The sequence below is a fragment of the Aphelocoma coerulescens genome, chromosome 6 (assembly GCF_041296385.1).
Source record: "Aphelocoma coerulescens isolate FSJ_1873_10779 chromosome 6, UR_Acoe_1.0, whole genome shotgun sequence".
NCBI lineage: Eukaryota > Metazoa > Chordata > Aves > Passeriformes > Corvidae > Aphelocoma > Aphelocoma coerulescens.
Window position 1 is genome coordinate 30,183,474 of NC_091020.1, and position 15,959 is coordinate 30,199,432.

At 41.9% G+C, this 15,959-nt stretch overlaps 1 protein-coding gene across 1 annotated transcript in view; it reads right to left on the reverse strand.

Annotated features, from left to right (window-relative positions):
* Positions 1-2,728: 2,728 nt before the first annotated feature.
* The window catches only part of HSPA12A (heat shock protein family A (Hsp70) member 12A), a 53,226-nt gene continuing 39,995 nt past the window's right edge, over positions 2,729-15,959 (reverse strand). Inside the window, exons 8-13 of the mRNA XM_069020115.1 lie at positions 15,303-15,474; positions 12,215-12,301; positions 11,593-11,697; positions 10,917-11,175; positions 9,170-9,273; positions 2,729-7,903 (exon numbers count right to left, since the gene is read on the reverse strand). Of these exons, the coding sequence (XP_068876216.1) occupies positions 7,269-7,903; positions 9,170-9,273; positions 10,917-11,175; positions 11,593-11,697; positions 12,215-12,301; positions 15,303-15,474 (1,362 nt within the window). The 3' untranslated portion in view covers positions 2,729-7,268. The remainder of the gene's footprint in view (positions 7,904-9,169; positions 9,274-10,916; positions 11,176-11,592; positions 11,698-12,214; positions 12,302-15,302; positions 15,475-15,959) is intronic.

Genomic DNA, 15,959 nt, shown 5'->3' on the forward strand with positions numbered 1-15,959 from the left:
TTTCCTGAGTAGACAAATCTATTCTCCTGCCCACTGTGTAAGGGATTTTTCATGGGCAAGGCCGTGTGTTCACAATCACCCTGCAGATAGTACTGCTACCCAGACATCTGCCAACACAAAGAACATAGGGAGCAAATCATGTGAAGAAGGATGCTGGAATGTTGTTTGTGGAAAAAAAACCCACATTTAGATACAACTCCTGCATACATCATGCAGAACCAACACCTTTTCTGCTGGATTCTGCTCTGCTCACAGTGAACCTCCTTCAACTCCACTCATTTTGAGGAGTCATCTAGGCAAAGTTTTGGTGGGGGGACACAGCTTGAGAAAAAAGATCCATTATGATTGTCACTAGATGAAAAATAAACCTTCAGAGCAATCCATTACCTGCAGCCTTGTGTGTGTTACCAAGTGCACAGCCTGCAGGCTGTCTGTGTGTGAGAAGCACCCGGGCAGCACCGAGGCTGCTCCTTTACAAAGGGGGAGGATGTGTTCAGTCTGGTGTCTGCTCTTATCAGCTGATGGCAGACGGAAGTTCCTACTAGAGGTGCAGAGATTACTCCTCAAAGGGAAGGAAATACTCCTTGTTGCCCTTAGGAAAGGGAGAGTCACCTTTCTAACTCCTTAGATTACTGCGGTTTAACAAACTCTGGCAGTCACAGCTGTCTCACCACTCTCTGCTTTGAAACCATCCCTCATCTTGTAACTGCTGGAGCAGCACTCCAGTGCCTCTGTTTAAGCACATCAGGTCCTGGTTACACATCTCTCCAGCCAATTCCTTTGTTTCCTTACACTCAGTCTGGTATCGTCCTCCTTTGACGTCTTGGCTCTGCTGCAGCACACAATATTCCCCCAGTAAGCTTAGATTTATTTTTCATTTCCCCATGTCTGTGTCAGCTCACATGTGGACACTGATAGAAGGATCATAGTGGCTGCAATCTACCAAGTTCTTAATTTTTTTTTTGCCATCACATGGTAATGAACACCACGTCATCATTCAGTAACTTCTGCTCTGGGCACAAAGCCAGAGCTCCTGGGATATGGCATCTAGTAAACTTTTCCCTATTATTGCAATCCCTGAAAAATGAGAAAATACGTGTAAAATCAAAGCCAGCACATAATCAACTGTATGTTAACTAAAGAGAGTACAGAATTTTGTACAGAACTTTGAAAGATCAATTTCTTTGCATCTGTGGAACTGCACAGGCTGTGGTGGAAACTCCTTCCTTTTTTGAATACCCACATTCAAGGTGGTTTCCTTCTTAACTTGAAGGGAAAAAGCACAATGCCTTATTGTGACTTTGCATTGGTTCCACCACAAAAATGTTTTGGTGTGTTAGAACACAGCAAGGCATGAATGAGAATTAATAAAGCAGAATTTATTCCTAAAAAAAGTTAAGTACAAGACTGGCAAATAACAGGCCTGAATCCCAGACACACAAAACATCTGCAATTCTCATCAATTTATCCAGGCTGCACCTCTTGAAAATCAACCAGTTCTTGCACTGAGTAAAGGAGCTCTGGATCCACTGTCCCTAAGACAGAGAGCTGGACACTGCTGTCAGGGAGGCTCTTTCACAAGTGGTTTTATTCCATAGCTGTTCACATGAATACAAAATCTGCAGACTTCAGTAAGGACTTAACGTGATTTTGTAGAACCAACAACTTATAAAAAAATCCCTCCTTTCAAGTCGGGGCTGTAACTTTAAATTAAAAAACACTCATATGAGAAAGCCTTAAGATTCAGAAAAGTCCAGTGTAAGGACCAAATTCTGAATGCACACACATGAAACCCCACTGGAATCTTCAGCAATGTGGTAGAATACTGAAAGTAAAATTTGGTTCTTAATGTGTCTCTGAAGACTGTAATTATATTTCCCATTGTACTAGTAACATTAATTGAATGTTTAGGTGAAATCAAGTTCATTACAAGTTAAATACAGTACCTAGCCTATTAGGATGGTGTTTATAATTATAGTCATAAAGCACTTGTAAAACACCTTCATTGCAGCAAATAGGTGGAAGCTGGCTGCAGTGGCTGCTAAAGCATCTCAGGTCACTCTCTGCATCTTTGCAGCATTGTGGACCAAGGTCACCAGTGCCACTGAATCACCTCCAGAGCTTGTGCCAACACTGCTGAATTTCAGAGAGACATGGCCTACAGCTGTTAGCAGAAGAATGTAATGCTGCACAAATTGTTATGCAAGGGTTTTTTCAGTACAGCTGGACCTTACCAAACATCCCTAGATCTATAAAGAGGCATATTCTCATGCTAATGTACCTGGTTATTGGCCAGCTTATTGGCCTGATAACGCATTTTTAACAATAAAACAGCTTTTAATAATACAAGACCTAAGAGATTACAGCTCTCTTTATCAAAATTTGTATTTGATTTCATGGCTCTCTGAGAGCATCATTACAGAAAATACCTGATCTGCTCTGAGTATTGCTCAAAGTCTTTCTGTCTGAACTCCAACAAAACCTTACTCGGACAGCTACACCAATTTTGCTGGAAGCTGTCATGAGCAGCAGTGAAGTTCCACCTTGGGCACACTCGGAGGACACAACTAAAGCAGTACAGATGGTTGGTGTCACTTCTGCTCAGTTACACACATGAAGGAGAGCACCCAAATTCATGCATAACCACTTGGCCTGTCTCACTTTCATAATAAATTAGGTTTCTTTTTATAGCCATTTTCGTAAGAATAGCAGCACCAAAAAAGAGAAATTGGTTTTAAGGTATTTTATTTGACATGATTGAAGACACAAGAACACTCAAGATACAATCCAGACAAGTTGTGAACAGCTCCAAGTATCAGTGAAATCTGAATTTATCTTGCACAGAGGTGAACAAGACCACAATGGTTGGTTTTATAATATAGTTTAAGACTATTTCAAGCAGGTGTGACACTATGCCCAACAACTTTTATACTATTCATCCGCTTAAGCCACTTCGTATCATAAATATGCAGCTTATCTTGGCTATTAAATCTCTGCAATATATAATTAGCCTTCTCATAATAATGCATTAAAACTCCTGTATATTAATATTGGTATACTCATACCAATGCAAGCTGTCCTAACCACCACTGCACATTTATCATATTCTAGCACAATTAATCATTCCATCACAATTAGCTGCTAAACTTCAGCCTAGAGTTCAGTAACTTGGACCCAAACTTGCAAGTCTGCTTAGAGCAAAACTCCTGCCAAGACCTTCTGCTTTCCCTATGGATAGCAGGCCTTGTTGTCTTTTCAACATTAAGTTGCACAATGTCATCTGAAACCCCGACTAAAAAAATGCTCTGCAGGGAATCTCCTGCAAAAGTATCACAACTACAATTCTAAGAACGCCTCATTTCCTAGTAAATTTCATATTACTTTTACAGCCTAGCATCGTTTATCAAAATGGGCATCCACGTGCCTCTTACATTGTAAAGTTATTTAATTGGGTTATAGTCTATAGACCACAGCATAATATTCTACTCAACAATTCTAATTCCTTAGAGAGACAAGCTAATTTTCCATTCTGAAAGAGGGCAACAAGGACAGCTGGGAGTTTCTTCAGTAGTTCGGTGCTCTGCAAAGATAAGCTTGATAGTGTTCTCACCAGACTGGAGGAGGAAGTGTAAAAATATGTAAATCACATTTTACAGTTACAGGGATCTCAGCAACAAGGCCCTGCTTGGATCCAGATGGGATCTTACAAAAGGTGAACCAGAGAGGGCAGAGAATCGCTGCTGTGTAAGGAACTGTGCTTCAGAAGAGCTGCAGAAACCACCTGTAGCTTTCCCTGCAGACAGGCTGGAAACAGCACAAAAATCATGGGCCACCTGACCTTGCAGGTCACCTCCTCTTCACAGGGGAGACAGGGGGTGGCAGCCATTTATTAGATCAAATCCTGTGTTAAGGCCACTGAAAACAAACCTGTGCAGAACTGGACTTAACAAAGCATGCAAAGACAGCAAAGCTTATTTTTCTGTAAGAACTTTTGTTTTTTGGTAGGTGGACACGGTAGACAGAGACTGGATCTTACCTGCAGCTACAATACAAGAGTGTTGCCTGGCTTTGGAAGGTAGTTTTTCATTTGTTGTTGTTGTTGTTGTTGTTTAAACTAGAGAAGATCATTTTTAAAAACCCAAAACCTAGTGAAGAAGCTGTATACCCAGATTTTACAATCTGATTTTTGGTTTTACAGGAGGATTCATCCATTATTATGAAGAACTGCTGGAGATGGAATGGTCACCATCTGAAACAAAGAAACGAAAACCCCAGCAACAGACTATTGCATTTGTGTGATGTGCTTAGCTGGTATGATTTGCATTGCAGGAAGAATGTTGTATTCTCTGACACACCAACATTTCTTTCCTATTATTATAAGATCGGCCTTTCACATTTCATATCTTACCATCTTTAAAAGCCTATAATTACAGAAGCTGATTGAGAAACTATGTTATTTAAAATTAACAGCTGAATGAAATCAACAGAGGCAAAGTGCATTTTTATACAAGAAAATAGCACTGTAGAAAGAAAGATTCTGTACAATATTTAAATATTGTATATACATAAAATTATATTGTTCATAACTCATCTTAAAGTTTCTCTTGTTTGTAAACCATGGAAAGCAACACACACAAAAAAATCCCAGTATTTAGCTTTTAAAGCATTTAGCAGGCAGCAGGAAATCGACTGCTAGCAAGCACACTTTGTAATTATAGAAAGTATCCAGCAGGATACTGTGACTAGCATTCTCCATAGTCCTTTATTTATTTATTTATTTTAAAGCTGAATGCAGAACACATTTCCCATTCAACCAGGGAATTCTGCAGGAGACAGAAAACTCAATGACAAAATGCAGTGGATCAGTTCTGCAGCTCTCTACTGTGGCAAAACTCCAGGATAAACACAGAAAGTTTAAGTGCAGGATTGAAACATAAATTAATGAAATAACTGATAAAGCTTTAATTTCCCAAAAGTGTCAGTAATGGATTTAACTCATGCTCAACTTTTTAAAAAGGAAGGTTTCGATTAATAATTAACATTGCAAAGTTTTGAAAATGTAATGAATTCCAGCAGGTAATCAGGCAGCTCTGTATAAATGCTCTGGAAAGTGTCAGCATTTTAGGGCAATTCTGCAGGTTGGTACCAGTCTGCTGATTTGGAGTGGGACTAGGATTTGAATCTGAAGTTGCCAGTTCATGGCAGATACAGAATGTAGGTTTCAGAAGTTTTCCTCCTGTAGCATTTTGCAAAACAAAAACTATTCTAGGTGCAAAAGAAATTTTCCAGGTGAGCATGCTCAAGGAAATGTTTCCAGAAAGTTATTATTTGGAAAACAAGATGCTATAGTGGCCATCAGTGCATTTCCCCTGTGTCAAGAGCTCTGTGCTCACTGCCAGTAAGGAATGCTTTATTTAATGCTATTTGTACTTTCCTTCTATTGGCTTCTACCTTCCACTTCATTGGCCATTCAACTCAACCCAGCAATACATTTTACTCAACTAAAATGTTTGCTACAAAAAATACATTATGATACCTTTGATCTGAATGTTTTGTCTCTTCTGAATTGTTTAAATGTTTCAGCCATCATCTAGCTGTGCTTCCAAACCTTAACATAGGAATGAACAAGAAAGCAAATATAATCACTTGGGGAAGTGCATGATAAAGCAGATGGGTCAGAGGGATGTTGGCAGGCTGGAGAAATGTGCAGACAGGAACCTCACAAAGTTCAGCAAAGGCAAGTGCAAAGGCAAGTACAAAGTCCTGAACCTGGGCAGGAATAACCCCATGCACCAGGAGAAGCTGTGGACCAAGTGTGTGGGAAGCAGCCTGGCAGCAGAACAGCACCTTGGCATGGTGGCAGACACAAGGCTGAGCGTGAGCCAGCAACGTGCCCTTGCAACAAGGAATGCCAGCAGCCTCCTGGGCTGCACTGGGAAGAGCACTGTCAGCAGGTCTAGGAAAGTGATTATTCCCCTGATTCAGCCCTGGTGAGACCATGTCCAGAGTGCCAGGTCCAGTTCTGTGCTTCCCAGGACAAGAGAGACACAGACAAATGGCACTGAGACCAACAAAGGGTCATGAAGGCGATGAAGGGATTGGAGGATCTTTCATGAGAGGCAAGACTGAGAGAGCTGGGGCTGTTGGACTCAAGGAGGCTCAGGGGATGCCAGGAGCATGTACAAGTGCCTGAGAGCAGACAGGAAAGAGGATGCAGCCAGACTTCTCAGAGGTATCTAGTGAAGGAGCAAGAAAGACGCAACGCACATGAATTTAAACTCAAGAAATTCCTTTCAAAGGTAAGAAGAAACTTTTGCAGTGAGGGTTGTCAAGTAAGTCACCTGGAGTTTAGGAATCTTCATTTTGGAGATAATAAAAATTAGAAAAAGCAATTTGTTCTGATTGATACTGCTTAGAACTGAGAGGTTTTATCAGACAGTCAATGGATGTCCCCTTCAAGCTCAACTACTCTGTGATTCTATGGTTTCAGATGGAGACTAATAAAAATAAGTTTAAAAGACCCAAAAGAGAAACAGGTTTGTACTTAATATTATTTTCCAAAGTATAATGAAGGTAATGCTAGCTAATTAATCTGACAGCTTGTTCTGAGAGCTTTGACAACAAAGGCCCTGTTTTCAAACTGGAGCAATCAATATTAGGCTCCCAAAACACATATGTATTTCCTAAATATAATTCCAAGGATTTCTGGGGATTTTCTTTACTCAGAATTTAAATAATTTAGTTCCTATTTCTTTGAGTCATTGATTTTCAGCACTTTAAATTCTGAAAGCACTGGGCAAAATCAAAAGAATACTATGAACTACTAATTTGTTCCCATTGCCAGAGGATGGTGCTGTTTAAACAGATATCCCACACAGATACACGCCCTACAACAGCCACGTGGGTTAGTCAGTTTTTCTCAGGAGGAAGAAGAAGAAGGCAAAGAGATTACAACTTGGTATATTTTTAACTAACCTTCAGGACCCAACAATAATCAGTGTTTACTAAATAAAGGTAGATCTTTAAGCATGCTTGAGTAACTTGGTAACTTTTACTACCTCTGGAACTTTTGCTCCCAAAACCTTTTAAGGGTCTTTCAAAAATCCAGCCTTTGGTCACCAAAGGGCACAAACACACCATACCCCACCTTACTAGCTGTTCTCATATAGCCTGCTGAAATTCAAGGTGATGACATGACAGACAGAAGTCAAAAAATGCAACAGTGGAAGATCAGTCTCACAAACAGGCTGTGGTGGGGGAAAGGGCCGTTAGTAATTTAAGAAATCAATACCAACTTTGACACTTTTAGAGGTCGCAACATCAACAGCCATGGCTTTGATTTCAGTGTCCCCAAACTGCATCAGTGTTTTGATCTCCCGCCGGTTGGGCACAGAAGCATCAGTTCCCGTGAGATCCAAGCGCAGGGTGCCGCACTTCTTCACGCCAGGCTCGGTGATGAAGCTGACGTTGTCTTGCTCTGAGCTGTAGATATTGATCACTATTACTAACTGAGAAGGCTTGGCAGGTGTGTAACTGCGTGTCACAGTCTCTCCCAGGGCTACAGACTGGTCGGCTGAGATGAATTTGTCAAAGACATCGGTGCACCAGCGCGTGCCGTCTTTGACGAGCAGCTTCTCCGGGGGATGCTTCCCCTCCACAAAGCGGTTGAGCACCCCGACGCCGTAGGTGAGAGGGGAACGCCGCACCTTGATGACAGCAGGGTCGAGGCCAAAGAGAACAGCTCCTTTGAGGATGGTCAGACCCACATCCTGGGGAATGATGACCCGGCACCTTGAGCCAAAAGCGCTCTGGACGGCTTGTTGGAGCAAGGGGGATTCAGCGAAGCCGCCCACCAGGAACAGAAACTTCACATTGGTCACCTCCGGCTTATCAAACACTTCACCTGAACAGAAACAGAGGGCATTCAATAAGGAAAAATCCACTGTGATGAGGCAGAGTAAATGAAAATCCCCATGTCTGAGTGCACCGTTTCCTGCACATGATCTGAAACTGACACATCTGTGCCCACACTGCCACCCTCAGCATGCACCAGTCCCACGTCTGTAGTCTCTACCACATTTCACTATGAATTCACTTACCTCAAAGCATACAACATTTCTGAAGTGGCATTTAAAACAGACCCTTTATTGAATTCCAGATAAATCACCCCATTTCAAATTCACTTATTATTTCTGACCCAAACATCTTAACCACAACAAATACCACCTGCAAAATAACACCTCTTTATGTTTTTACACATGTTCATTCTTAACTTAAGCCCGCATCTCCTGCTTTCCAGAAAATCATGCAGTTCAGTTGTCAGCTCACTTGTAGTTCAGACAACTGAGTTATTTATCACAACTGTTGCAATCCTAGGTGCCTCCCTCCCTGCTCACATATAAGCTGCTCTATAATTGTCTTACTAAATTCTGAAATTTAGCTAATAATCCCTCACATGTGATGAGCAAAGCTGGATATTCCATTGCAAACAGTGCTTTATAATGTGTCGAAAGCAACACTTTTCTCACCACATGCATTGTACTCTACTTGATACAAATTTCATCTCCCACCAGAAAAGACCTTAAATAGTAACTTTCCTAATAAGCACATGTCACTTTCCATTACTGGACAAATAAACTCATTGCTGTTTAAGTCATGCCTGGAAGTACTTTTACCATGATGCATCATTTACCATTTGTGTTTTAGAGATGTCAGTGATTTGGATGGTCATGAAAAAATGTGACCTTCCAGTGGGAAGGAATGAACCAGAGGTCTTAATACCAGGAATAATGAGAAATGAATTACACTTCTGGCATTACTTAGTTGTTGCCTGAAACTGAAAAAAAGAAAGGCAGGATCTGGGTTTCTCAGTGCATGTCAGCCTTCTGAATGCCTGCAGCCCTGGAAGCACAGAGTAATTGAAGCTTAGGCAGGAACAGGACTGGATCACACCCAGTAACCAGTACTAGATCTAGGTAGGAGTATGTGCTCAGGACAAATCCCTTACTTTTATTATTTGCCTAGCTGATTTGTAGAGAGCTGCAAGTTTCAGAACTGAATTCCTTGTCCACAACTGGTGCATAGCAGGAAGGTTGTTACTGGGTTGAACTGGGTGAGCAAAGCTTCAGTTTCAGCTCAGCCAGAGATGGAATCACACACAGATACGTACTCAGGTGCTGAATGATCTGGTCAATCGTAGGTTTGAAAAGAGCATTCATTGCATCTGGGCTCATCCTCAGCATTCCCTGGGAGGACCACTTCACAAAGTCCACACTACAAAACAATAGTGAGAAAGAACATTAAAGCATTGCAGCTGAGCTGCAAAACAACCACCAGATACTAAATAAATTAATTAATAAGTTTACAGAATCTGCATGCCTTTTCCTTAGTAGAAAGTGCCCCAGCTCACCCTAGTCCCATACCAACTGCAGTTACGTAAAACTTGAAGGGAGAATTATTATTTTTGCTTGTCTAATTGTTGTTTTCTTTGCCTGATTGCCTTCCACAGCATTAGCAATGCTCAACTGCTCTCTGAAACAGCTGGCAGTCAGTGCAGTGCTCGCTCATCTGAAACAGCACTGATTCATCCCCAGAAGGGCAACATTTAGATTACAGCAGTAGCAGGCCAAAGCCACTGGAAACACACAAGGAAAACAAGCAAGTTGGGAAGCCTCAGGAGGCAGAAGAGAGAACAGCATTTTTAATGAGGCATAACATTTATTAAGTGAATACAGGCATTATGCTATTCTATCACTGATACACATCTGTATAGCTCAGTAATCTCCCTTTCATTCATGCACATTATATGTCAATCTTTACACTCTTTCTATCCTGTTAGCCAATTCATTTCATTTCATTTGAAGGGAGCATTTAGCATCCCAAGATTCACCATTAAGGCTATTAATAAAAAGGAGATGGCCTTGTGTGGGGGATTATTTCCAGAAATTTTTAATGATTTCAGAACCTCAGTCTCATTTAGAAAGCAACTTTTAGCTGGGTTCAAAGTCATTTAAGCTTACCGTACATTTACCAGTAACTTCTGAAAGAGATGCAGGAGTTCCACCCTGCATACTACATTCAACACTGGCTAGTTTAAAAAATTAAGGTACAGGTACTAAATACCAAATCTTCCCCTCTCAGGTCCCAAGCCTCCTGCCCCAGATTCACAGGTTCTCTTGTTCATTCTCTTTTACACCATTAAACTCCAGGTTTTTCTGTAGTATATAACTTCAAAAGATGCAAAATGCCCATTTCTACTTTCTTCTCACTTCCTTTTCTACAGCAGTCCATGATATTATCATTTAGGGTGACTTCTTGATACTGAAAATCATGAATTAAAATCTCTGAAGGGGATTATGTCTCCCTGCCTATCAGGAAAATTATCAAACTTGTAAAATACTGTAAGAAACAAAAGCCTGCCATCACTTCAAAAGCTGAACACTTTCCCCTTGCAGAGCTTTATGTAGTAGCATATGTTTTCTGCAGTGATCTGATACTGTTAATAATTTCCTTAAAACCATGAACAAATTTACACATCTCACAATCTTGGATTTTTTCCAGGATCCAGGCCAATAAAAATTAAGGTTCTAGGCAACAAACCCTGTGTTTGATCTGACATTCCTAATTAACATGCAAGGGACTCGAATATACAAAGGAAGTGATGCAGTGGTGGCCTAGCAGAAGTCGTAGAAATCAATACCTGAAAAGTGCAAGTCTTGAACAGAAAAGCTTTTGCAAGACATCGATCAGAACTTTTCATTCTGGAAACTGCACTAGAGGCAGTCCCATTTTCTCCTCCTTGCATTACACTTTTACACTGTTACCTTTCAGTCCTAATATAATTAGGATATTTTAATTATTTGTCTTTGCTACCAGTAGTTAATTCTGCATCCACGTGGTTTCAATTGTCTACTCACTTGCTTTTCCTCAAGGCATGTTCTACACTGTGACCTCGGAACTTCTTGTAGTAGTCAATGAAGGAGAAAGGCAGGGTGATGTTTAGGGGGTTGGTTCTGTCGGGAGCTGCCGCCCGCTTACGGGACTCGAACGCGATCATCAAATCCACCCAGGCTGCAGGACGCTTGATTTTAAACTGCTCAATGAAATCCTCTCCAAATATTTTACACAGGAGCTTTTCAAACTCGTAGTCCACACCTAGAGAACCATATGGTCCACCTGTACCACAGACAAAACATAGCTTTAATATTCTGGATGTTCTTTAATATTCTTACGACATTTTGAGTTGACCACGTACATATCAGAACAACACTCTCAGGGCTGTCATGGGAGAAGGTCCACAAAAAGAGGTTCTTTTCTAAAGGTAACAGCTGGTCTGATAGACAACATGCTCTCACCTTTGCCTCACTGTTACTCCTGTATCATCATAGCCACTGTAACACTACCACTATAAATGACTGATTCAGCCAACCAGCAGTTGGGTTTTATTAATTTTGAGTGCTGGTCTCATTTCAGGAAGAACTGTCTGTAAAATGCAATAAAAGCATACATTTCCTGCCCTGACAAGCCAAAACATTACACAAATGTATAATACACAATCTAATTACATAAAGCAAGCAGTGGAAGTGACGTTACCTGTTGCTTTGTAGAGCTCCTTCAGATGTCCTTCAGGGAGCCTGATCTGATGGACAGTCATATCCACTGTGCCTCCTCCGCTGTCAACCACGATGTACCGATCACCTGGAATGCCAAGGGGAGAGGCCAGGGGCATTTAACCACTGTGAGCACACCAGCTCACTGCAACAAGAGCTCCTGAGGCATCAGGGGAGATAATGGCCTACAGACAGCCAGGAATGGCTGTGCTGGAGACTTGATCTTTGCTAGTAATTATAATACAATGATTGATAACAAATATCAAAGTCAGATGTCAAAAGCTATTGAGGCAGCACAGCTGAAAAGCAGATCAGTGGGACTGCTCATGCTGCTGGTGTACATCCTAGTGGGCTACCAAATTAATGTTATGCCTGTTCTGAGTAAAACACTCTGGCTGCATGGCTTTCCAGCATCTCTTTAATAAATCATACTTTGCTAGAGCATACAGAGTTGCAGTTCAGAATTTAAACTTGTGGGTTTTTTCCTTTTCCCCTTTATAACCACTGTGAGAGCAATGCAGTGCACAGCACCTTTGTGGGAAACACAGTATTTGCCTGCAATACAAAACCAGTGAGAGCAAAGTTTGTTCAGGAAAGGACAGTACCTTCCTCCAGCTCGGACCAGATCTCTCCTATGACATTTTCTACCATGAAGGTCCGGCTCTGCCGGTTCCGGCGCACGTGTTCCTTCCCTAGGGAGTGACAGAAAGAAGTTACTGAGTATAAAAAAGCAAGAAGAAATAAAATCATAAACTGCAGGAAACAAGTGCAAGCAGGCTGACAGAGCTGTATGTGTCACTTCGTAACAAAACAAATGTACAAAAATTATTGCATTGGAACCAGGAACATTAGAATGTCATTCCTAGAAAGAAGGAAAAATGGTTTATAGCCACCCTGATCTTCCCTGATATTGTAACATATACTTCTATGTATTTTAATATATACTAATTACCTAATACAAATAATGCAAATTAATCATAGATAGTAATAACCTAATAAGAAAGCTCTAAACATCTCTGACGTGGGTTTTTTAATACACTCTGGCTTGCAAAGCATGTGCTGGCAGCAGGGTGGGGGGCTGGCAGCCAGCTGTGCTCACAGCAGCCTCTATCAGTAGGTGGCAGTCCCAGCCCGCTCCCAGACAATGCCGACACCACCCGGGATGGGAACATTCCCACACTTACAAAAACTGCTGCTCATTTTGAGTGCTCAGGCAAGTACACCTCCCCAACCTCTTAGGATGTCAGTCTACCTCAAAACAAGCAGCCAGAAGCACTGCTGCTCAGATTAGTAACTTCTTAAGGACACAGGGACTACCGGGGCTGACCCTCATAATATTTAAAACATACACCAATTAAAAACTAGGAGTAATCTTGCAAGACTCTTATAACAATCAGTTAACTCACAAGATTTAACTGCTACTTAGACATTTAAAAGATGCAAAACAATCTGTCAAGAGAAAGCAGAGTAGTAAGAACCTCTGCTATTTATGCTTCTAAATCAACCTCTGTAACTCAATGATCAAAAAAACCTGCATTCCTTGTGTTATCTTCACTCACCTTCAAAGGCACTTCATAAAACACTACAAGAAAGGCAGCCTGTCATGAGTGAAAATTCTTTGTGGAAATATCAGCATGCAAATCACAGAATGCACTTTGCTTCCTGTTTCTATAGTGCCTGTCATCAGGAAATAGAGCATCAGCTCCACTTGCTCCTGCACCCTCCCCAAAAAGACCCCACGATGCAGTACACTGACTGGGCAGCCTCAGTACACTGACTGGGCAGCACAGGGAGAGCTCAGATGAAGCATTCCATGACAGAACAAGCACTAGGCCCAAGCAAGGGCCTGTCAAGCCCACAGAAATCAATGGCAATCCTTTCATTCCCTCCTGTGGGCTGGAAGTGAACACAAGAGCCAGTCTTCAACTACAACTGAAGCAAGCTTATCCTTGCTACTATGAACACTGAAATTTTTGTTTTGACTTCACAGCAATAATATGGCCCTTGGAGTGCTTCTCTCTGTTTATATTTAAAGGGTTTTTCTCCTTAATCTGTTCTCAGCTTGTCTTGGGTGCCTGCCATGCCTCTATGAAATTTTAATTCCAACCCCAAATTAATTCACTCCAAACTTTGTTTTCATTAATTTTGACATGAAACCTTTCTCATCCCCAATAGCTTTTTACCATACAAAGTCAAAAATGAGAGTGGTACCCCCACCCAAGAAAAAGCCCATTAGCAGAAATCCATGATCTGCCAGATTCTGCCCAGCTTCAAAACCGTAACCAGATAAACTCCATTATTATTTTCCCAGAAGCAAATCCCTGTGTTGTCTGAAAGTGAGTTCACGTAAGATCACATGGAACTGGAATAGTTCATGGCACAAATGAGGGGGACAGCAGCCAAGGGGCCCTGAAGGGACTGAATCCTGAAAATAGATTGTGTCCTGTACTCTGTGTGGGCTTCCAAACACTGAACACATCTGACAAGTGCTGGCTAGGAGAGCCAAGGATTTGAGTGAATGATGTAGTGACTCTGCTTAACTAAAAAAAATATGCTCTGCTAAGTGCAGGAATAGCTCTACTAGCTTAATCTCCCACCTGCCTCTACTGTTTTGACCTAGCAAATGTGATAACATACAGATTCTTCTGAAAAATTCCTTCTAGGATAGACTGACACACTACCATCAGTATCAGGGCAACTGCTACAATTTAGAGATACAGGGGAAATATGCACATTATGCAGCAATCAAATCTTACTGCTGCAGGCCACTTTCCTTTTCCCCCCCCCTCTATTTCCCTCCAGTTTCAGTAGGCTACTAAGCTCAAAAAACTCTGATGATGAAGGATCTTTTGGCAAGTGACTTACAGTAGTCCAGTCTCTGTCCCTCCCCTTCAAACACTGACAGTAGCAACTGATCCCAGGTCAATAAATCAGAAGTGCATTATCCAGTTGGTCTTCAACAAGCAGATAAATTCATTGCTACATTCCAATGCCATGTGTTCCACTGAGTGTTGAAAGTCATTCATGCTATTTCATAAAGGTGACATCAAAAAGCATCTGCCAATACTTTGGAACACCTCAGACTGATAGTTTCATTGCAGATCCAGTTATTTAGCGCTGCCTCAATAATGCAGATAATCAAACACATAATTGCTTCCAACAACTTAAATGAAAAAAAAGATCCAACATGAAGTACTAACTTAAATTAAGGCAGAAAAACACCATTGTGAAAGTACTAAAAGACTCCCACAACATCCAAATAAAGGCAAGACAGGGAAGCTACCTGCATGCTAAAATATTAGGAAGAAATTCTTCCCTGTGAGGGTGGTGAGGCCCTGGCACAGGTTGCCCAGAGAAGCTGGGTGGCTGCCCCATCCCTGGAAGTGTTCAAGGCCAGGTTGGATGGGGCTTGGAGCAAATTGCTCTAGTGGAAGGTGTCCCTGCCGATGGCAGATGGTTGGAACAAGATGATTTTTTAGCTTCTTTCCAATCCAAATCATTCTGTGATGTCTGCTTAGTCAACATCTAAGCAAGTCTAACTATGGTAAGCAGCAAAATGGTTTATAAAAGCAAACTGATGCCAGCCTGAAACATTTCAAGAGAACAAGGACAACAAGAAATGGTCAGAAACCAGCCCTCAGGGACAAAGCAAACTTAGGCATGAGAATCTAAAAAGTGAATGAACAGAAGTACCCTGTGTAAATCCAGTTCCAATAGTGTCACTCGGGCTGTAGCCATTGACAGGTGCCCTACTACTCAGGTCTATCATCTGGTGCAGGCGCAGCTTTCGGCAGTAGATAGAGGCAGCCTCGGGTTCCAGGGCAATGATCAACTGCTCGGGATTTTCAGGAGATGCCATTCCTGCCTGTGAGAGAGAATGGATCAGAGAAGTGGGGTGGGGGATCCCGCAGCCCAGCAGACCCTCTCAGCACAAGGCTCTCCCCAGCTCGTGGCTGCGCTGGGTCACCCCTCAGAGTTCAACCCACAAAGGAGCTGCTGCCAGGGGCTAAAGGTCTGCATCTGGGAATTGTCCTGCCCACACTGCATAGCACAACTCCACAGGCTGTAACAGGGAGGTTTGCATGCACTTACCATGCTAAGTGTCTAACCGAGCACTTGTGTACATGACAGGTGGAGAAACGAAGAAAATCGGTTTGAAACCTGCAATAATTGGCCTAAAACCTGGACTCCTAATTAACCTGTGAATCTGCCAGCTAAGAGGGGCCTCAGCCTCCTTGCAGCCTCCTTTGGCCTCTCTTTGCCACAGCAATATTTTAGGTATGTCATTCTTTATGTCCCAGATATTCACAGTCCTTGCCAAAATGAGGTTCCTGCACTGTTTAACTGTAT